Source organism: Hylobates moloch, unplaced genomic scaffold (assembly GCF_009828535.3).
Source record: "Hylobates moloch isolate HMO894 unplaced genomic scaffold, HMol_V3 SCAFFOLD_15, whole genome shotgun sequence".
Taxonomy (NCBI): Eukaryota; Metazoa; Chordata; class Mammalia; order Primates; family Hylobatidae; genus Hylobates; species Hylobates moloch.
The window spans coordinates 76,523,277-76,545,186 of NW_026652290.1; the positions used below are offsets into that span (position 1 = coordinate 76,523,277).

The following is a 21,910-nucleotide window of genomic DNA, read 5'->3' on the forward strand; positions in this document are numbered from 1 at the left end:
AAAAAAAAAAAAAAAAAAAAAAAGTGACTTGTTAAGCTGGAACCCTGCCTCACTCAACACACCCTGGCAGACTGCTCAAAGGGGGCACATATTGTCTGTTAAACAAGCTTACATAACCAAAAACTTTTCAGTTTTTATTATTTTGGGAGGCTATACAATTATTTCAGCAATGTAGTCCCTACTCAAAACATTTTGGAACTCCCCTCTTGCCATTTGGAATGGCCTTCTGAGCTTGCTGGCTCTGGAGAAAAGAATCAGCCCCCTTGCTTTATACTCACGAAATATTTTCTCATTTTTTTCCTTCTTTTCACAGGTGTTGATCATGAAACATTTTCAACCAAAAATAGTAGAGCCAAATTTGAGCATTGCCAACCTCCACCCACCTCCCTTCATCACATGGATTTGTTCCAAACAACTTCTGGCCCTTCAAGCAAGGAAACACTCCTTCAAAAGATGAAGACTTGCCATCACTAACATTGTGCCACCGGCTCTTAAGACAATTTCAAATGGAAATGCAACAAAGTTTTGCTAATGGTAGCATCACTGAAATAAATGTAGTGTCTCAAAAGACTCCTATTTGATGATGAAGAATTAAGTGTGTATGTTTAGGCACAAGTTTTATTTTTCAAAGAATATTTCATCTTGCTATTTGTTGAATTAAATCTTAAGGAATAAAATGTGTCTCAGTTTCTCCAAATTGCAAAAAGGAATTACCGTCTTTCCATTGACTCCATGAATGCCAAGATCACTGAAAACTAAGCTTAATGACTGTTGAATCAATTTCCAAAGATGTAAAATTCTGCTTTAATAACTTCATTAAAATATTCTTAAACTAGAAACACCCTACCCAGAAACTGCAGCATCCTTTTCCAAGGAAAGGGTTCTATCAAAGACTGATGCCATAAACACGAGAAACGGGCAGGTCCCCATGTTGCTTAATGTGCATTGAGCACCTGCTGGGTGTCTGCCCCATTCCGGGTGACCCAGGGACAAGAGAAAGAAAAAGATAGAGCCGTAGCACTCAAGCTTTCAAAATCATTCCTGACAACCTCTTGCCAAACCAGTGAATACATTCATAACCACCCATCCCTGGTGAAGCAGTTTACCCGAATGTCTCTATTTACCCTTTCGAATTGATTCGGGGGAAGATAAATCTCTTTAACCTCATATCATCCCTGTGGGAGGGGAGAAGGGTTGATCTTCCCCATCCCTAGGCTGAGAAAATTGAGGAAGCAGTGAGGTGAGGAGTGGTCCACACCTTTCCCTTCCCTTCTCGGCCAGCATTAGAGGCAAGAAGCCAGAATTTCTGACATCCCAGTCCCAAGCCCGCTACTTTAGTGAAAAGGAAGAATCAAACTCCAGCTTCTCCCTGCAAAAACGCTCACGGACGCAGACACCGCCCGGCCCATCTCCTGGGAGCTGCAGGTGGAGGCACCGTAATGGTGGACGGAGGCGGCTGAGGGGAAAGGTGGGGCGCGCTCGCGTGCCCCTCCCGCAGTACCCCTCGGTCCCGACAAGTCGCTGCCACGGCAACCTGAGGCCGCAGGGCGGGGGACCCCCTACTCCCAGACCACGATGGGTACCTTCGAGTACTCCTGAGCCAGCTTCTGGTACTTCCCCTGCAACTCAGCCGAGGCCATGGCCTCCCCCGCCCCGTACAGGCCAGGCCGCCCAGGCGGCTCAGCTTTTCTCCCGCCCCCAAACCCAGACACGCTCCCGAGAACGGCTCAGGCAGTCTCTGCCTGCTTGGCCACCGCCGCCGCCGCACCTCCTCCTCCACTTCCGGGTTCGCGGGGTGGGAGGAAGGTGGAGTGGGGCCGGAGGCGGAGCGACTACAGAGGGCGGGGCGACGTCTGCGTCACTGCCCCACCCTTCGCGCCCGAATACGTGCGTGCGTATCCTCGCTGGCGTGCCTGGGCTGTGCCTCTGGGACCAGGGGGCGCCATCTTGACGCATGGTCCAAGATGGCGACCTGGAACGCAGAACGAGAGAATCAGGACGGGAAGAGACTCATGAGAGCTTATAGAATGGGCGGGGGACCTAGGAGGGACGATAATTGCGAAGAGCAGAGGGCCGGAAGAAGAAACATTCTAAGCGCATCAAGAATTCTGGCCGACTCCCCACAGCCCCGGGTTCCCATGGCAACCGCCTGGCGCTTGATGGTTACCTCTTTCAGAACAAGCATGGAAAGATTTGTGTATTTGGCTGTTTTGTCATCCGCATATGATAGCACAGGACATGCTCTGCACTGTAAACTCTCAGACCTCCCCGATATTTGTAACTTTGGCTGCTGCCGCTGGCCCTGGCTCCAAACCTTCGCTGTCCTGTATTTTGACATTTCTTTGTGTCCGTCTCTACCCACTTCATCCGCCCGCTCCTTCCCCTTTACACACACCACATCAGAGCTTTTTTCTGGGGACTGAGTAAAAGACCTTTAGGAAATTTCAGGTATCGAGTCCTTCTATGCATGCAGAGTAGATATGAACAGCAAAAATAAAAAAAATTGAAGCAGAAATAGTCTGCCTGAGAGATTTTATGCGGATATTGCTTGAATTAAAAGTCTGCCTCATTCATTTAAATTTTTTAAAGATATTGTTCTAAGTATTGTACGCATTGCAACATTAAAATGTTCATTAATAGAGAAATGAATAAATACGGGGTATATGTTTGCCATAAATCACAATATGGCAGTTAATAACCTAGATCTATATATGTATATATAAACATGGCAAAACCATGTTAAATGTAAAAAGCAAATTGCAGTATACTGTAGTATGAAATGATACATTTTTAAAATATAAAGTAACGTTTTTATTGTTCAGGGACACATGTACTAAAAATACAGAAACAGGAACTGGAAGGGAACACGTCAAATTCTGGATAGTAGTTGCCTTTAGTGAGAAAAAGGGAAAGGAGATGAAACTGGAGAGGACAAGGGGGCATAAACTTTCTCCTTATTTCTTTAATTTTTTACACTAAGTATAACAAGATTTTAACGTTTATTAGCTAGGTAATAGGTACACGAATGTTATATTGGCACTTTAGAATGCTTGAAAATTTCCATGATTAAAAAAGTATTAGTGCTATTTTTATTTGACTATTAGCCAGGAATTTTATAGTGAAGGGCTGAGCCTATGTGCATTTTCAGCCACTATAGTGTGTAAGAGAATTACAAACTTTTTTTGAATATTCATAGTTTTCAATTTGCTTGTAGTCAGATCCCACTGTCCAGCAAACTTTCAGAACAATAATTTTTAAAATTATTACTCTTAGTTTTCTATGGCACCACCAAGAGGTAGAATTAAATATTGTAAGTGTATCTCAATGCTATGTAAAATAATGGAATTTTTTATTATTTAAAAAATTGCCGGCCGGGCGCTGTGGCTCACGCCTGTAATCCCAGAACTTCGGGAGGCTGAGGCAGGTGGATCACCTAAGGTCGGGAGTTAAAAACCAGCCGGGCCAACACGGTGAAATCCTGTCTCTACTAAAAATACAAAAATGAGCCTGGCGTGGTGGCAGGCGCCTGTAATCCCAGCTGCTTGGGAGGCTGAGGCAGGAGAATTGTTTGAACCCAGGAAGTGGATGGTGCCACTGCACTCCAGCCTGGATGACACAGCAAGACTCTGTCTCAAAAAAAAAAAAAAAATTGCCATCCCAGAAATGACATCCCGAGGAAAGAATTTGCAGTGTTAGCCAGAGAGCCTGTATAAGTTCATTTTACTGAATTTAGAATTTTATTTTGCTCTAGTGAATCCAGTTGCTCTATCAGATGCATTGTTTTAAACTCCCAATTGATAAATCTGAATATATTAAAATTAAGAATCTCTTACTGAAAAGACACCACTAAGCCGGTGAAAAGACAAGCCACAGGGTGAAAGATGTTTTCTACATATATATCCAACATAGAAAGGTCTCTTATCCAAATATATAAAGAGCTCTTACAAATCAATAAGGAAAAAAGGCAACCAAATAGAAAAATGGCCAAGAGACTTCAACAGGCACTTCACAAAGGGAGGTAGACAAATGGCCAATAAACAGGCAATAGGATGTTCAGTTCCATTAATAATTAGGAGGAAGTGAAATTCAAACCACAGTGATACACCACAGCACACACACACAAATGGCTAAAATTTAAAAAGACAAGTGTTAGTGGGGATATGAAACGAGAAACTCACATAAAATGCTGACAGGAATGTAAACTGGAACAGTCAATTACAAAAAGTAATTGGTGTTATCTACTCATTTGAAAAGATACGGCTGGACGTGGTGGCTCACAGCTGTAATCTCAGCACTTTGGGAGGCAAAGGCGGGTGGATCACCTGAGGTCAAGAGTTGGAGACCAGCCTGGCCAACATTGTGAAACCCCGTCTCTACTAAAAATACAAAAAATTAGCTGGGCATGGTGACGAGCACCTGTAATCTCAGCTACTCGGGAGCCTGAGGCAGGAGAATCGCTTGAATTCTGAGGGCGGAGATTGCAGTGAGCCGAGGTGGCGCCATTGCACTCCAGCCTGAGCAACAAGAGTGAGACTACGTCTCAAAAAAGAAGAGTAAAGATATATACTCATGACCTGGCAATTCTACTCTTATGTACATGGCCAGTAAAAATGTGCGTGTATTCACCAAAAATATTCACAGCAGCATTATCCATAATAGCCAAAAACACACAAAAAAACCTCCAAATGTCTATCAACAGAGTGGATAGGTAAATGAGTATTCATTCATGTTGTGGAATACTCAACAGCAACAAAAAAAGACTGACCTACAGCTACAATAAATTTTAGGTAAGTCTCAAATAATCCACAGCAATAGTCTGATCTTTAAAAACAAATTACATTGTATGATTTTGTTTACATAGTGTTCAAAGAATGGTAGAACTCAAGTAAAGGTTCAAGTATGCATGCTTGAGTGATAAAATAGAAAAGTAAGGAAGTGATAACTAAAAAGTCAGGAGCGTGATTACTTCTGGGGAGGAGGAAATGGTAACTATTCGTATGGGGAATGAGATGGGCTTTCAGGGTATAGGCAGTGTTCTATTTCTTACCTGTGTGATAATGACACAGCTGTGTTAACTTCATGATAATTCCTTGCAAGTTACATATTTGTTCTGTGTAGTTTTTTGTATTGGTATTACATTTCACAATAATTTTTTTTTTTTTTTGAGACAGAGTCTCACTCTGTTGCCCAGGTTAGCGTGCAGTGGTGCAGTCTCTGCTCACTGCAAACTCCACCTCTGGGTTCAAGTGATTCTCCTGCCTCAGCCTCCCGAGTAGCTGGGACTACAGGCACCTGCCACCACAACCAGCTAATTTTTGTATTTTTAGTAGAGACGGGTTTCACCATATTGGCCAGGCTGGTCTTGAACTCCTGACCTTGTGATCTGCCCGCCTTGGCCTCCCAAAGTGCTGGGATTACAGGCATGAGCCACCGCGCCTGGCCAATAAAATTTTTAAAAATCTCAATTGTCTCGTGTTTGCCAGCAATAATTTTCAACCTACAAACATCGTATACTTAGGGGAATGATGTAAAGGAAGGTTGATGGGAATTATAAATACACAAGTGCTAGAATGGTCATTAAGTCATTTAAAAACATACTGCTTGGGTTTTTAAAATTTCAGTTGCAAGTGTCAGCAACTGAACTCAAATTAGCTTGGACTTAGGGAATTTACTGGAAGGATGTGTGGCTATTTCACAGAAAAACAGGAAGAAATTAGGAGATACAGGACCTCAGGCACAACCTAGACCAGAAATCTGAATGCTGCTTCAGCTCTCACATTGTCTGTCTCTTCTTGCAGGTCTACATCAACTTCTACAGGGCAGCAAGCATAGTTGCCCACTGCACTGAGCCTTCCATCTCACAGTTTTGCCTCCATTACCTCCAGAGAAGAACCAGATTGCTTAGCTCCAGTTTGAAAAAAATTCAGGGAGGGTCTCTGATTGGCTCTGCTTCATTCAGGTGCCTATCCCTGGGACAGTCAGATCTAGCTTGAGGTTTTAGTTACACAAGACAGGCAGGTCAGCCTGGAGGACCCCTAAGTCCTGACCAAGCCAAGAGAGACTAGATCACTCTTTCCCCAAATGAAGACTTCTGTGGCAGATGCCACCAAAGTAAGCAAGGAACGCACCACTACAGAGGCCAGCAAGGGTCAGAAGGCAGCATCAGGCCCTGCATGATGCAGATCAAGGTTCCCTGCCCTTCCCTTAAAGGCACACACCTAGAAGCCATCTTGGGAGGCCAGAAGGAGAAGACAGCTCAGAACAAACGAGCATTTCCGAAAGAAGAAACTGTTGTAAACCAAAAGAAAACTGTTTTCACTGAAGAGACTAGGATGGTATTAACTGAGTTAGCTGTTGCCCTTCCAGTGGAGTACAGACTTTTGAGGAAGACTAGATCTGTCATAGAGAAAGGGGAGGCTCCATTTTCTCTGCACACCTAAGCATAATACAAATCAATTGTGTTCACACAGCATGAGCAAGAATAAAGTTTTGCTTGTGTTGTTCGTATATCACCCTGAACAATAGATCTCGCATAAAACAGGACTTGGTGGCTTCCTTATGCCCCATGGAGGGATAGTGATGGAGAATAGAGCTTGCCAGCTCTCGTGTAGGAGACTGTGCAAGATTAAGTTGGGACCTGGGGCAGAAAAGGGGACTAAGACGGGAACCATCCAGGTCCTGTCTGAAAGGCTACCTCACTTTTATGTGGAGGATGTTCCATACCACAAAGATTGGATACTTTTGAGCCATGTGGTAGGTGGGTAGGTAGACAGAAAACTGCATAGTAGTGGAAGGGTACATACGTATTTTATTATTTTAGATAACGGCTGATACAAAGAAGAAAAGTGAGATACTGAGTGAAGCTTGGGAACCCATGATGTGGAGGATGGGTATCAAATCTTTAAGATTAAAGAATAGCTCCTGATTTGAGGACTATTTTATTATTTTATTTTATTTTATTTTATTTTAGACACAGTTTCACTCCATCACCCAGGCTGGAGTGCAGTGATGCAGTCTCGGCTCACTGCAGCCTTCACTTCCTGGGTTCAAGCAATTATCGTGCCTCAGCCTCCCAAGTAGCTGGGATTATGGGCACGCGCCACCAAGCCCAGCAAATTTTTTAAACTTATTTTTTATTTTTTATTTTTTTAGTAGAGATGGGATTTTGCCATGTTGGCCAGGCTGGCCTTGAACTCTTGATTGAGGACTGTTTTAAATGCAATGCCGTTTTCTACATAATCTACCCAATCTAACGGTGAGTGACTCATATTTGAATACATTGCACACTTAATCTCTCACACCCCTAAAAATTCACATAACGGGGGCAAAAAATCGGATTTTGCCAACTTACAGCAGGCTCTGGCATGTAGTGTTTACAGTCAATCCTCATTATTTATGGACTCTGTATCTGCGAATTTGCCTACTAGCTAAAATTTATTTGTAACCCCAAAATCAATGCTTACAGCACATTCATGGTCATTTGCAGACATGCACAGAGCAGTGAAAAGATTTGAGTCACTGGAAGCCCACATTCCTAGCTGCGGTCAAAGAAGACGATGCTCACTTTCTTGTTTCAGCCCTCATATTGTAAATGTGTGATCCTTTTGCTGATCATGTTTCTTGCATTTCTGTTGGTGATTTTGCTGTTTAAAATGGCCTGCAAGCAAAATGCTGAAGTGCCGTCCAGTATTCCTAAGCACAAAAAGGCTGTGATGTGCCTTATGGAGAAAATAGAGATGTATGATAAGTTTTATTCAGGCACGAGTTATAGTGCTGTTTGATGTTAATGAATTAACAATATATATTAGTAAGGTATCTTTAAACAGAAACACACATAAAACAAAGTTATATATTGATTGGCTGACGAAAATGTTGTGACCAGATGCTCACAGGAACCTAACCCTGTATTTTCCTTAGGAGTAATGTGATTTGCTAATTCAGTGTTTGCTGCAATTTATAGAGCACAACTACTATAAGTAACGAGAACCAATTGTATATAGATCAAGAACAGTGTGGAACTTCCCTTGGTCATACAAACAATGATCAATTATGCCATCAGTAGAGTCATGTGCTTACTATCTTGGCTATGGGGTACATTTTCCATGTTTGCACATGCTTGAAAATCAAGAGCTTCTTTCAAGTTTCTCTCTCCACGTCCTTTAAATTATGCATTCTACTTCATAGTAACTCGCTGAATGTGGCAGCTACTACAGTGATATTGGAAGACCAGCTAGCCCCACTAGCACTTCCCCAAACAGTCACTAAGATAACTAAGCAAAGATTTTCTCTGGCCTGGTTTTACAGTCCCCATGGCTGGTTACCATACTTGATTACTGGGCTAACGAACAACTAAGATGTATATATGGATGGACGTAGGGGAAGATTTAAGGAAGGCACCTGGTGGGCTTTTTATTACAACATACTGTCCTTGTTGTTATTTTTGTTTTTAATCCAGTGCAAAAATGCATGTCACTCTACCTTAAATTGAAAGGAAAAGTGGAGAGGGGTGGGCAAGGAAGAAAAGAATTTTCCTTCACCTGATTTTCTCTTGAGCAGCTAGCTCCAAAGTTCAGGTTTAATAAGTGCTCACTGAGGCAAAAATCTGAACAAATTCTGATGATATGCAACTTTGAGGAGTCCTACTAAAAATAGGAATTCAGTACTTTGAAGTTTTGCGACTCTTTTTTTTTTTTTGGCTTTGCCCCGGTGCTTTTCCTATCTCAGTTACAGCAACACAGAAGACCAACTGAGCAAGCACAGAGTCCTGATGTATCTTGTCCAAAGTCACATGGTGGCACAGCAGAACCGAAACCAGGACCCAAGTCCTCCACCTCTACTGCAGATTGTACTTTCCCTAAGCTAGGCTAAGTGCCCCCATGTAAGAAACCCTTTACTCTTTAGCTTAAAAAGAAGAATGAGTTCTAGACCAGGGGTGAGGTGCCAAAGCAAGCCGTATACTTCTCAGTAATTGTTTGAACTTGTACCTTCATAAAAACATAGCGTTGGAGTTATTTGGAGGGGATTAGGGGATCAGGGTGGGGGCTGATATAAGTATCCAGTACTATTTTTGCTCACAAAATCCAAGAGCAGGGTCTCAGGGAGTGGGTGGGAAGCAGACACAGTAACATTTTACAGCTCGAACCTCATCTCTCTCCACTTCTCCTCTTCTATCTTTGCTTCATTCTTGTTTATTCTTTTCTCCCAAAACTGTTTCTTACTTTTTTCTGCCTCCCTATTTAATGGCAGGAAATAGCGACATACAGCACTCGGATTTATATAAATTAGCATACTAGATTTTTTTCAGTTTATGACTTTTTATCATGGACAGTTTTAAAAGATGTGCAAAAATAAAAATAAGAGTGTAGTGAACCCCATGTACCCATTACAGACTTGTCTCAGCAGTTCCCAACTTCAGGTCTATAACTCCATCCATGTTCTCTCACCCCACTTGTTTAATCTGAAATAAATCTCAGACATTATTTTATGCTTAAATATTTCAGTATATATCTCTAAGAGAAAAGAGCTCCCCCGCCCCTTTTTTATTGATGGAAGTCTGGCTCTGTTGCCCAGGCTGGCTTGTAGTGGTGCCATCTCAGCTCAGTGCGGCCTTCACCTCCTGGATTCCAGCGACTCTCCTGAGTAGCTGAGATTACAGGCGCCCACCACCACACCCAGCTAATTTTTTTTTTTTTTTTTTTTTTGTACAGACGGGGTTTCACCTTGTTGGTCAGGTTGGTCTTGAACTCGTGACCTCAAGTGATCAGCCCACCTCAGCCTCCCAAAGTGCTGGGATTACAGGCGTGAGCCACCGCGCCCAGCCCGACCTCCCCCTTTTTTACATAATTATTAACTAAAGTGCATACTTTATTCATATTCCCTAAGGTGTTTTTGTTGTTGTTTTTTCTGACATCTTTTTTGTCTTCTTGCAGTGGGAAGTTTCTCAGACTTTCCTTATTTTTGCTGACCTGGATAGTTTTTAGGAATACTGGTCAGGTATTTTATACAGCATATGCCTCAGCTGGGATTTGGCTAATGTTTCCATATGATTACTGGGGCCGAATTTTTGGGAGGACAAACAGATAAAGTGTAATTTTCAATATGTCATATTAAGGGCACATACTAGAAACCTATTAATCTTGATAATCTTGATAACCTTTGTGAATGTTGTCACAATCAAAATGGAGTCGCTAGTACTTAAAAACAAAAACAAAAAAACCTTAACAAAGAGAGACCAGGGAGGCCTTGAAAAGAGGGTTCTCACACTTGTATACCTGGTAGCAAAAAAGACTCTGGAAAAACCACAACCTTACACAAATGCCATCGCAACATTAAACAAAAAATAGTTCTGCGGGGACAGCTGCCCAGCAACTGCCTGCCCAACCCTGGACTGGCGTTACAGCATTATCCTTGTTACTGATCTTTGTAGCCAAAGATAATTTTTTTGAAACAACTGTGTAATCTTTCTCATTTTCTTATTTAAAAAACCTTTGTCTTCCTTTACCTCCCTGAACACACACATAGTTAACTGTGGCATTCGTACGTATTCCCACTGCAGTGTTCTATTCCCAAATTCATACCGTTTTCTTTTGGAGAGCCACTCTGTTATATAGTTCAACACCTAATAGATATTAATCTTGAATTAAAATTAGATATTAAAGAGTTCAGTTTTCTTAAGCATGAGGCCTTCCCTTTTTCCATTGTTAGGCCCTTAAACTCTGATTTTGTTCTTTCTACTTACTGGCTGTGAAACAAAATATGTGTATTGAGGAGCAACGAGTGACCAGATCAGATATAGGGGGGTCAAATGTATTGGATTGTTAAGTTTGCCTCTTGAGGGTGGGCAGGCAGGGGATAGTCCTCAGTTTGTGTGTGTGTGTGGAAGGGGGTTTGTATGTGTATGTTAAAATATATAACATAAATTTTACCATTTTAACAATTTTTAAGTGTATGGTTCCATAGCATCAAGTACATTCATATTGTAGTGCAATCACCACCACCCATCCAGAACTCTTTTATCTTCCCAAACTGAAACTCCATATCCCTGAAATGAAAACTCTTCATCCTCCTGCCCCTCACCCCTGGAAACCACTCTTCTACTTTCTGTCTCTATGAATTTCATTATTCTAAGACCTCATATAAGTGAACTCATATAACGTTTTGTCCTTTTGTGTCTGGCTTATTTCGCTGAGCATAGTGTCTTTAAAGTTCAGCCCTGTTGCAGCATGTGTCAGAATTTCTTTCCTTTTTAAAAAAGAATAATATTCCATTGTATGTATATACCATATTTGTTTATCCATTCATCCATTGATGAACATTTGTTTCTTTTCCAACTTTTGCATATTGGGAATAATGCTCTTATGAACATGGTGTACAAATATCTGTTCAAGTTCCTGTGTTCAATTGTTTTGGGGATATACCCAGAAGTGAAATTGCAGAGTCATATAGTAATTTTATATTTAATTTTTTTTTTTTTTTGGAGGAACCATCATGCCATTTCCCACAGTGGCTGCACTCTTACATTCCCACCAGGAATGTACAAGGGTTCCAGTTTCTCCACATCCTTACTAACGCTTGTTACTTTCTTTTGCTATCTTTTTTTGTTTGCTTATTTACATTATAGCTAACCAGTTGGGTGAGAAGTGTTTTCTCACTGTGGTTTTTGATGTGCATTTCCTTAATGATTAGTGATACTAAAGATGCTTTTAAATTTTTTTAATAATGGCTCAACTAGTGGGTGAGAAGTGCTTTCTCACTGTGGTTTTGATTTGCATTTCCCTGAAAATTAGTAATATTGAACATGCTTTCTTAAAAATTTCAACTTTTATTTTGTATTCAGGCCATACATGTGCAGGTTTGTTACAAGGGTATATTGTGTGCTGCTGAGGTTTGAGGTATGATTGAACCTGTTACCCAGTAAGCATAGTACTCAGTAGGTAGTTTTTCAACCCTTGCCCCCCTCCCTTCCTCCTCAGTATTTATAGTCCCCAGCCTCTGTTGATCCCATCTTTATGTCCATGTGTACCCAATGTTTAACTCCCACTTATAAATGAGAATGTGCAGTATTTGGTTTTCTATTTCTGCTTTAATTCGCTTAGGATAATGGCCTCCAGCTGCATGAGTGTTTTTTCAAAGGACAAGATTTTATTCCTTTTTATGGCTGTGTAACATTCCATGGTGTATATGTACCATACTGTCTTTATCCAGCCCACCACTGATGGGCACCTGGGTTGATTCCATTTCGTTGCCATTATGAATAATGCTGCGATGAACATACTGGTGCATATATTGAACATACTTCCACGTGCATGCTTATGTCCTCAGGACTGTTTTCTGATTTTTAAAAATTTGTATAAATTTAAGGGGTGCAAGTGAAATTTTGTTAGATGGATATATTGTGTAGTGATGAAGTCTGAGCTTTCAGTGTATCCGTCACCCGAACAACATACATTGCACCCACTAAGCAATTTCTCATCACCCACCCACTTGTGTCTTCAGTTTTTAAAGATGCTTTACAATTGTCCATGGTTTATCTTCTTACTCTGCTACAAGTGTCACTATTTTATTCCTTGCCAGTATCACATAAAGAGGTAGAGTGAGGGCACAGGTCTTTTGGACCTGCCCTTTAGGTTCAGGGTGGTACAGCCTTACTCCACAGCTCTACAAATAGTAGCAATCATGAGCCTCATCTGAGGCTGCTGGTCTACTTAGAAACGGCCTTCTAACCATTCTCCCTGACTCCAGTCCATCCCCTTTCCTGTCACAGGTTCATAGGTTAAAAACAAGTTTCTATTCCCAGGGGAAAAGACCCAAATTCTTGGGCCCCACCCTGCTTCCTGCACTCAGCTTTAATAGTTCTGATTTTCAACCAGCTTCTCCAGCACCCCATGTGTCTTTGCACACACCGTCTTCCCTGCTCCCCATCACCTCCACAGCTCCTTCTCAAACATTACCTTCTCCCTCTTTTTGGAGATCCTTTGGCACTTTAGCACATTTTTTTTTCTTTTTTTTTTTTTTTGAGACAGAGTCCCGCTCTGTCGCCCAGGCTGGAGCGCAGTGGCGCAGTCCCGGCACATTGCAAGCTCTGCCTCCTGGGTTCACGCCATTCTCCTGCCTCAGCCTCCTGAGTAGCTGGGACTACAGGCGCCCAGCACCACGCCCAGCTAATTTTTTTGTATTTGTAGTAGAGACGGGGTTTCACCATGTTAGCCAGAATGGTCTCGATTTCCTGACCTCATGATCCACCCGCCTCGGCCTCCCAAAGTGCTGGGATTACAGGTGTGAGCCACCACAGCCGGCCTGGCACTTTAGCACTTTTAAAATGTGAACCATTATTTACATTTAAGTGCCTATTATACCATGTTTAGTCATGTGCCCTCGACTAAACTTCAAGATTCTTAGCATGAGAAGTAATGAGAAGTATCTTTATTTTTATTTTTATTTTTATTTTTGAGACAGTTTTGCGTGTTGCCCAGGCTGGAGTGCGGTGGTGTGATCTCAGCTCACTGCAGCCTTGACTGCCCAGGCTCAAGCAATCCTCCCACCTCAGCCTCCTGTGTAACTAGGACTACAGGCATGTGTCATCATGCCTGGCTATTTATTTTTGTCTTTTGTGTTTGTAGAGACGAGGTCTCACTATGTTGTCCCACACTGGTCTCAAACTCCTGGGCTCAAGTGATCCTCCCTCCTTGGCCTCCCAGGTGGGATTACAGGCATGAGCCACCGTGCTCATCTAGGACTGCGTCTTATTTAGTCCTCTATACTCAGGGATGCCTGAGTAAGCCCCCAGTTATGCCTGCCTGAGTGCAGGGCAGTCCATCATCAGAAAGAAAGCAGCCACATGACACTCCCACAAACCGAGTGGTTTTCTTACTTTTCCCATTGTGTTTCTGCCCACTTCTTGATGGGTTTCCAGTTTCACCTCCCTCTGATCTCTTTCCCCTTCATCTCCTTCCTCGTGGTCCCTCCCCTATACTTTCATGCCTTTCACTTCCCAAGGCTCTTGTTTCCCAGTCTACTGGGGCAGTGGTCCTGTCCATGAGCCCATCGGTGTCTTTTGCCTGTCAGATCCTTCAGAGCAAAGTATTTACAAGACAATTGCTTTTTAACTTAATTTATTTTTAACTTTTTGTTGGCCGGGCGCAGTGACTCACAGCTGTAATCCCAGTACTTTGTTAGGCCAAGGCGAGTGGATCACCAGAGGTCAGGAGTTTGAGACCAGCTTGGCCAACATGGTGAAACCTCATCTCTATTAAAAATACAACAATTAGCCAGGAGTGGTGGTGCATGCCTGTAATCCCAGCTACTCGGGAGGCTGAGGCAGGGGAATTGCTTGAACCCAGGGGGCAGAGGTTGCAGTGAGCCGAGATCACACCACTGCATTCCATCCAGCCTGGGTGACAGAGTGAGACTCTGTCTCAAAAAAAACAACAACAACAAAAAGTTTTTGTTAATGTTGACTGCATCTCAAAACATAACTTCAGTGCTCTTCAGGCTTCCAAGTTTCTGTCTCTTTACAGTCACTTGTCAAGCACTGCCCTGTCCACCAAAGGGAGAAAAGACAATGCAAAGTACATGTTTTATTTATTTATTTGAGACAGGGTCTTGCTCTGTCACCCAGGCTGGAGTGCAGTAGTACAATCACAGCCCACTGCAGCCTCGACCCCCCTTTCTGAAGTGATCCTCTTGCCTCAGCCTCTTGAGGAGACTACAGGCACACTCCACCACATCTGACAATTTTTTTTTTTTTTTTACTTTTTGTGGAGACAGGGTCTCACTATGCTGGCCAGGCTGGTCTCAAACTCCTGGGCTCAGGTGATCCTCTCATCTTAGCCTCCCAAAGTGTTGGGATTATAGGCATGAGCCACCACGCCCAGTCCAAAGTGCATTTATTTATATAGCCCTGAATTTCAAAGAAGAAGATTGTTATTCACTACTTCTTTTCTAAGCCAATCCATTAGCAGGACCCAAATCTGTCCACTGTTCTCCATCTCCACTGCCATCATCTCTTGTCTGGATGCCTGAAAAAGCCTTCTGACTTGTCTCCCTGCTTCTATTCTTGCTCAACTACAATCCTTTCTCCACACAGCCCTCAGAATAATCTTCTATTTTTTGTTTGTTTGTTTGTTTGTTTTTTGAGACAAAGTCTCGCTTTGTCGCCCAGGCTAGAGTGCAGTGGCGTGATCTCGGCTCACTACAGCCTCCACCTCCTGAGTTCAAGCAATTCTCCTGTCTCAGGCTGCCAAGTAGCTGGGACTACAGGCACATGCCACCATGCCCGACTAATTTTTGTATTTTTAGTAGAGACAGAGTTGCACCATGTTGGCCAGGCTGGTCTCAAACTTCTGACCTCAGGTGATCCACCTGCCTCGGTCTCCCAAAGTGCTGGGATTACAGGTGTGAGCCACCACGCCCGATTTTTTTTTTTTTTTTTTTTTTTTTTGAGACGGAGTCTTGCTCTGTCGCCCAGGCTGCAGCACAGTAGCGCAATCTCAGCTTACTGCAACCTCCACCTCCCAGGTTCAAGCAATTCTCCTGCCTCAGCATCCCAAGCAGCTGCAACTACAGGCACCCATGACCTTGCCAGGCTAATTTTTTGTATTTTTAGTAGAGACAGAGTTTTCCCATGTTGGCCAGGTTGGTCTCGAACTCCTGACCTCAAGTGATCAGTCCTCCTCAGCCTTCCAAAGTGCTGGGATAACAGGCATGAGCCACCATGCCCAGCCCAGAATGATCTTTTAAAGCATGTTACTCTCTTTAAAACCCCATGATTCCTCAGAGTACTTAGAATAAAATCCAAGTTCCTTACCATAGCTAATAAAGCTTTACGTAATCTGGTCCCTCAAACCTCCCCATTTCATGTAACAGTTATCTATTGCTGTATAACAAACCTCCCCCAAAACATAGTGATTTAAAACAGCAATGCTTTATTATTTCCTGTGATTCTGTAGGTTTTTCTGCTGGCCTCACCTAAAAGCACTCACACAGCTACAGCCATCTTGATGGTGCAACTATGGCTGGAAGGTCTAAATAGCCTCATGTGTATGTGAAGCAGTTGGTGTTAGCTGTTGGCTGTGCTCCTCAGTTATCCTCCTTGTGTCCGCCTGTCCTCCAGTAAGCTAGACAGAGCTTCTTCATAGCATGATGGGGTTCAAAGAGGGTGATGATAGCAAAGCCCCAAGGCCTCTTAAAGTCTAGGCCCTGGAATTGTACACCACCACTGCTGCTATTTTCTATTGAACAAGCAAGTCACAAGGCCATCCCAGATTTAAGGGGGTGGAAAAACAGATAATGTCTCTTGACAGAAAGAGCAGAACATCAATTGTACAGGGGCATGGACATAGGGGAGCATCATTCTCTGGGTGCCATTATTATAACAAGCTATTAGCCCTCATCCCCACTGCTCTTTTTTCTGTTCTTCAAACATACCAATCTTCAGAAACTTTGTACTCATTTTTCCCCAGTGGCACTCCACAATCTCTATCAGCAGGGATTTAGGAGGACAGATCTGGTTGGAAGAGGAAACTAGGTGGTGGACTTAGCTTAAAAGTTGAGTGCATAGTGAACACATTGCTCTACTTGTTTGGGATGGTTAAGGCAGTTAAACTCCAGCCCCATCCAGCACTTCCTTGGTGCCATTATACTTGGCCTGGCCTTTCCCAGATCATGGCATGGGAGGTCTTAGCTCACATATCAACACTTCAGAGAGACCTTCCCTTACCATCTACTAAAATACTTCTCTTTTCCATCTCTCTCTCTCTGCCTGTTATTTATTTTCTTCCTAACACTTATTTCTACTTGCTGATTACCCAAGGCAAATCAGCAGCTTCCATGGGATTCTCACTTTATCTTACCTTCTAGGGCTCCAAGCACCTTCTCCAGAAGGTCCTCCCAGAGGACAGTGCGTGCAGAGCCAGCTGGAGGTATCTGTCAGCACCCCTGTGGTAGGAAGAATAATGGCCTCTCAAAGATAGCCACCACATTCTAGTCCCTGGAACCTAAAAATGTGTTAGGTTACATGGCAAAGGGGAATTAAGTTTGCACATGGAGTTAAGGTTGCTAATCAGCTATCCAAATTGAAAACCAAAGAGATGGCAATGGGAAAGGACTTGACCAACATTGCTAAGTTTTTACCAGCATTGAAGACGGAGTAAAGAGGACACAAGCCAAAGAATGTGCGTGGCTTCTGGAAGCTGATAAAGGTAAGGAAAAGGATTCTCCCTCAGAGCCTTCAACACAGCCCTGCAGACACATTAATTCTAGCCCAGTGAGAACTCTTTCTGACTTCTGACCTCCAGAACTGTGAGATAATAAACTTGAATTGTTTTAAAGCACTGAGTTTGGGGTAATTTGTTATACCAGTAGATGGAAACTAAATAACCCCCACAGAAGAGACAAGGAAATAACCCATATTACTGTACTCAGCTCCTCTCTTCTACCACGCCCTAAGGCCACTGACCATCCCCACTCAGAGTGTCATCCCAGCCACATTGTTCCAAGTCCCCAGCTCCATGAGTATATTGCAGTGGCTACCTTGTAATACTGCATGAGTGTAAGCAGTGGTGTGCTGGAGCAGCCTCATACATACTGGCTCTCTAGAGCTAATTGTTAAATTTTCAGAAATTGTGCAAACCACTTGTTAAACATAGTTATCATTAAAAATCAAATTATATAAACTTATAATTAAGTTATATTACAAAGATAATAAATACCCAAAGCTCATCCCTTCCTTATTTTACTCTATTTAATCATTATCTATGCTTGTGAAGTTATTTACCTCTCTTGTATCTGTATAGTGGAAATACTGTATAATGGTGTGCTATGCATATCTTTGCAACTCCGCCTTCAGTGACATTATTTTGGCAGGTTGAAACAGGCCATGGTGGTTGTATTTGCACCATGGAAATAGGCAAATGCTACCAATCAAACCTTCTCCCTTCCCCCATTCCAGAGCCGGTTATTTGTCACCTGCATATAGGGCAGGTGATATCTGACCTTAGGGTGTTGCCAAGAGCTTCAGGGTGTTCTTTGTACATATCACAACAGAGACCATAAATACCTGACCAAAGCAAGTCCCAGGAACCAGTGAGACAAAATTCATCTACTAGGCCCCTTAAGGCCTCATAGTGTCTGGGTTTAATTCATCTTTGTTTTACCAGTGAAGTGAATGCTCAATAAATGTCAACTCAATAAAACGAATCCATGATTTCCTCAAGGGGAAAAGTTAAATCTAACTTGATTAAAGCCCTCTAGACTGCACAATGACTAGTACTTTTATCTTCTCGATAACTTATCATAAACATTAATTCAATTTAATTATTAATAAATTTAAATCAATAAGAAATGTTCCCTAAACGTTACTAGTTATTATCATTACAATTATAACTGTTTAGCCCAGAGTGGATCCAAGTCCACTGATATGTCAATGTTTTTCTATATTATGTATCTTTTTCTTAAAGCAAGATGAGGGAGCTCTCATACTTAGATTTTGAATAATACTTCATTATGAGAGCTTTTCTTGTCTTAGCTTTTAGAAAGTTTCTAACAATCAGTAAGCCAGATTAAAAATTTTCACTATCAACTAAAGTTGCGAGTGAATTAAAACTGCTAGTGACACACACGATTAAAGACAAATAGTTACACATTTTCCTGCCTTTGCCAAATGACAATGAGGGAAAGTTGATAAAGGAAGCTTCTTTACAGAAGAATTCCAGATAATAAATGTGGAGAGATGACAGAATTTCAAAAGCCACTGTTTTGGAATTCTTAACAAAGGAATTGATTCAAAGCAAAGGTCATCTGAAGCCAAAAGATGAGAGGTTGATGGAGGATACAGTGAGGAATCAGGCCTCCACTCCTTAGATCTACTGATCAGTCTTACTGTCTTAACTGCAAGTGGGGCAAGCATGCCACTTACGTGCTTTCTGATGAGATACAGGATAAACTATATAGCATCACTTCTGAGTCATTCTTGCCATAGTGACTAACATGAATCTTCCCCAGATTTTATTTCATTTTTTTATTTTGAGACAGAGTCTCACTCCATCACCCAGGCTAGAATGCAGTGATGTGATCTCAGCTGGCTGCAACCTCTGCCTCCCTCCTCCAGGTTTTAGATCCAACTTTCAGTTTATAAAAACTCCAGCATTTTCCTTCAGAATTTTGACTAGGCTCAGTGGCTCATGCCCGTAATCCAGCACTTTGGAAGGCCGAGGCAGGAGAATTGCTTGAAGCCAGTTCAAGGCCAAACTAAACAACCCCATCTCTACAAAACATAACCTTTTTCTAATGCTTAGCTGGGCATGGCGGCATACACCTGTAGTTCTAGCTACTCGGGAGGCTAAGGTAGGAGATTGGCTTGAGCTGAGGAGTTTAAACCTGCAGTAAGCTATGATTGTACCACTGCATTCCAGCCTGGGTGACAGAGTGAGATCATGTCTCTAAAAAAAAAAAAAAAAACCAAACCAAATAAACAAACAAAATCTAGAAATCAGAGCAGGGACCAGGTAAGTGATACCACAAGGAAGCTAATGGGTATGTGCAGAATATTGAACTATTGGACAACTGAACAAAAAGGGAGACCAAGAAGTGCTTTAGATGAGACAAGTTTTTCTCATAAAGCTAAACATAAGTGTACACTCTGAAAACATATGTCCATAAAAAGATTTATGCAAAAATATTTATAGCAGCTTTATTCATAATAGCCTAACTTGGAAACAATCTAGATGCTCAGTAAGAGGAGAGTGCATAAACAAATTGTAGTAAATGCACGCAGTGGAAGGCAACTCAGTAAAGACACAGATGAACCTCAAGAATATCATGCTGAGCACAAAGAGCCATACTCAAAAAGACTACATACTGCAAGCATGCACTTTATATAAAATTCTAGAACAGGCAAAACTTATCCATGGTGAAAGAAATCAGATAGGTGGTTTGGGGGTGAGGACACAGGTCTTTGCCAAGGCACAGGTGGTAACTTTCTGAGGTGATGGGAATGTTCGCTACCTTGATAAGCGTGTGGGTTACCAGGTGTGAGCATTTGTCAAAACTCATTAAATTGTATGCTTAATACCTGTGCGTTTCACTATACGTAAGGATAAGTCAATTAGGGAGGAAGGGGAGGACAAGGAATGGGAGGTGGAGAGAAAGAGGTGGGGAGGGAGGGAGAGAGAGGAGAAAGAGAGAGAGACCTAACAACCAGACAACTGCAATAAGTTTTCAAGAAAGCCTAAATGTAGACTGTTTGTATGGTCATTTAGATCAGGGGTGTCCAATCTTTTGGCTTCCCTGGGCCACAGTGGAAGAAGAATTCTTTTACCACACATAAAATACACTAATACTAATGATAGCTGATAAGCTGATAAAGGAAAAATCGCACCAAAAAATCTCATGAAGTTTTGAGAAAGCTTACGAATTTGCGTTGGGCTGCATTCAAAGCTGTCCTGGGCTGCATGTGGCTCGCAGGCCACGGGTTGGATGAGCTTGATTTAGATGACTCCAAGGAATTATAAAATGTTCTTTTTTTTTTTTTCTTGAAATGGAGTCTTGCTCTGTCGCCCAGGCTGGAGTGCAGTGGCCAGTCTCAGCTCACTGCAAGCTCCGCCTCCTGGGTTCACGCCATTCTCCTGCCTCAGCCGCCCAAGTAACTGGGACTACAGGCGCCCGCCACCACGCCCGGCTAATTTTTTGTATTTTTAGTAGAGACGGGGTTTCACCGTGTTAGCCAGGATCGTCTCGATCTCTTGACCTCGTGATCCACCCGCCTTAGCCTCCGGAAGTGCTGGGATTACAGGCATGAGCCACGGTGCCCGGCCTATAAAATGTTTTTGATGAAATAAGAGCGTGTGGCTATGTAAGAACATTCCAGCCGGGTGCGGTGGTTCACGCCTGTAATCCCAGCGCTTTGGGAGGCCGAGGTGAGCAGATCACTTGAGGTCAGGAGTTCAAGACCAGCCCGGCCAACATGGAGAAACTGTCTCTACTAAAAATACAAAAATTAGCTGGGCATGCACCTGTAGTCCCAGCTACTTAGAAGACTGAGGCGGGAGAATCGCTTGAACCTGGGAGGTGGAGGTTGCAGCGAGCTGAGATTGCGCCACTGCATTCCAGCCTGGGGGACGAGAGCGAAACTCCATCTCGAAATAAAATAAAATAAAATCGGATACATAAAGCAAGAGTGACAAAAACTTGATATTCCAGAACTTGGGTGGTAGGTATATGGGGATTTATAGTTCTTTTCACTGTTTTGTGTATATTTGAAAAATTCCAAAATAAAAAGATAGGCTGCCTTAGGTAAACAAAGACAGTATATAATACCCACAGTGTCAAAGCAGAAAGTAGATGGACGCTCTCAAAGTTATTTCTCTTATCAGACCAACTCTGCCTGCTTTCTTCCTGCCTTGGCTGATGATTTACCTTTTATTAAAATTCTCACATTCCAATACCTTGATCACTAATGGTTATATTAATCACTTTTATTTCATATTTCAATCAACAAATCAACATTTATTATTAGCCATGAATATGTGCCGCTGAGAAAGTCCGGAAACCTCCTCCTCCTCCCGTTCTCCGTTCCACCCAAAGGAGTCGCTCCCCAGAACGGTCCTTTCTGCCTGGTAGAACCTCGTATTACCACCAGGGGGCGCGCCCTCACTGAATTTGCTCCGCGGCTGCTTCAGGAAAGATAAAATCAGCCCCGCAGTCTGAGTAACTGGTTACCAGGGTTTCGGCGCGCCCAGGACCGGTGTTTGTCATTGTTTAGGCACGTCTCTGGTGACCTCATTCCACTATACCCGAGTCTTTTTGGGGAAACAATTACCCTGTTTGAACAGAACAAGTAAGGCAAATTGGTAACTGGAAGATGACTAGGTGCTTCTACAGGATGTGTTGGGACATCCTGTCTTCCCCTGGGGCT

At 42.6% G+C, this 21,910-nt stretch overlaps 1 protein-coding gene across 4 annotated transcripts in view; it reads right to left on the reverse strand.

Moving 5' to 3' along the window:
• PPP1R21 (protein phosphatase 1 regulatory subunit 21) overlaps window positions 1-1,813 on the reverse strand; it is a 74,540-nt gene extending 72,727 nt beyond the window's left edge. The window contains exon 1 of one of the 4 annotated variants that reach the window (XM_032176393.1): window positions 1,584-1,813. In XM_032176393.1, coding sequence (XP_032032284.1) covers window positions 1,584-1,640 — 57 coding nt within the window. In that variant the 5' untranslated portion in view covers window positions 1,641-1,813. Of the gene's footprint in view, window positions 1-714; window positions 734-1,583 lie in introns of those variants that run through there. The other 3 variants (XM_032176396.2, XM_032176395.2, XM_058428427.1) reach the window with 3 other exon arrangements.
• Window positions 1,814-21,910: the final 20,097 nt, after the last annotated feature.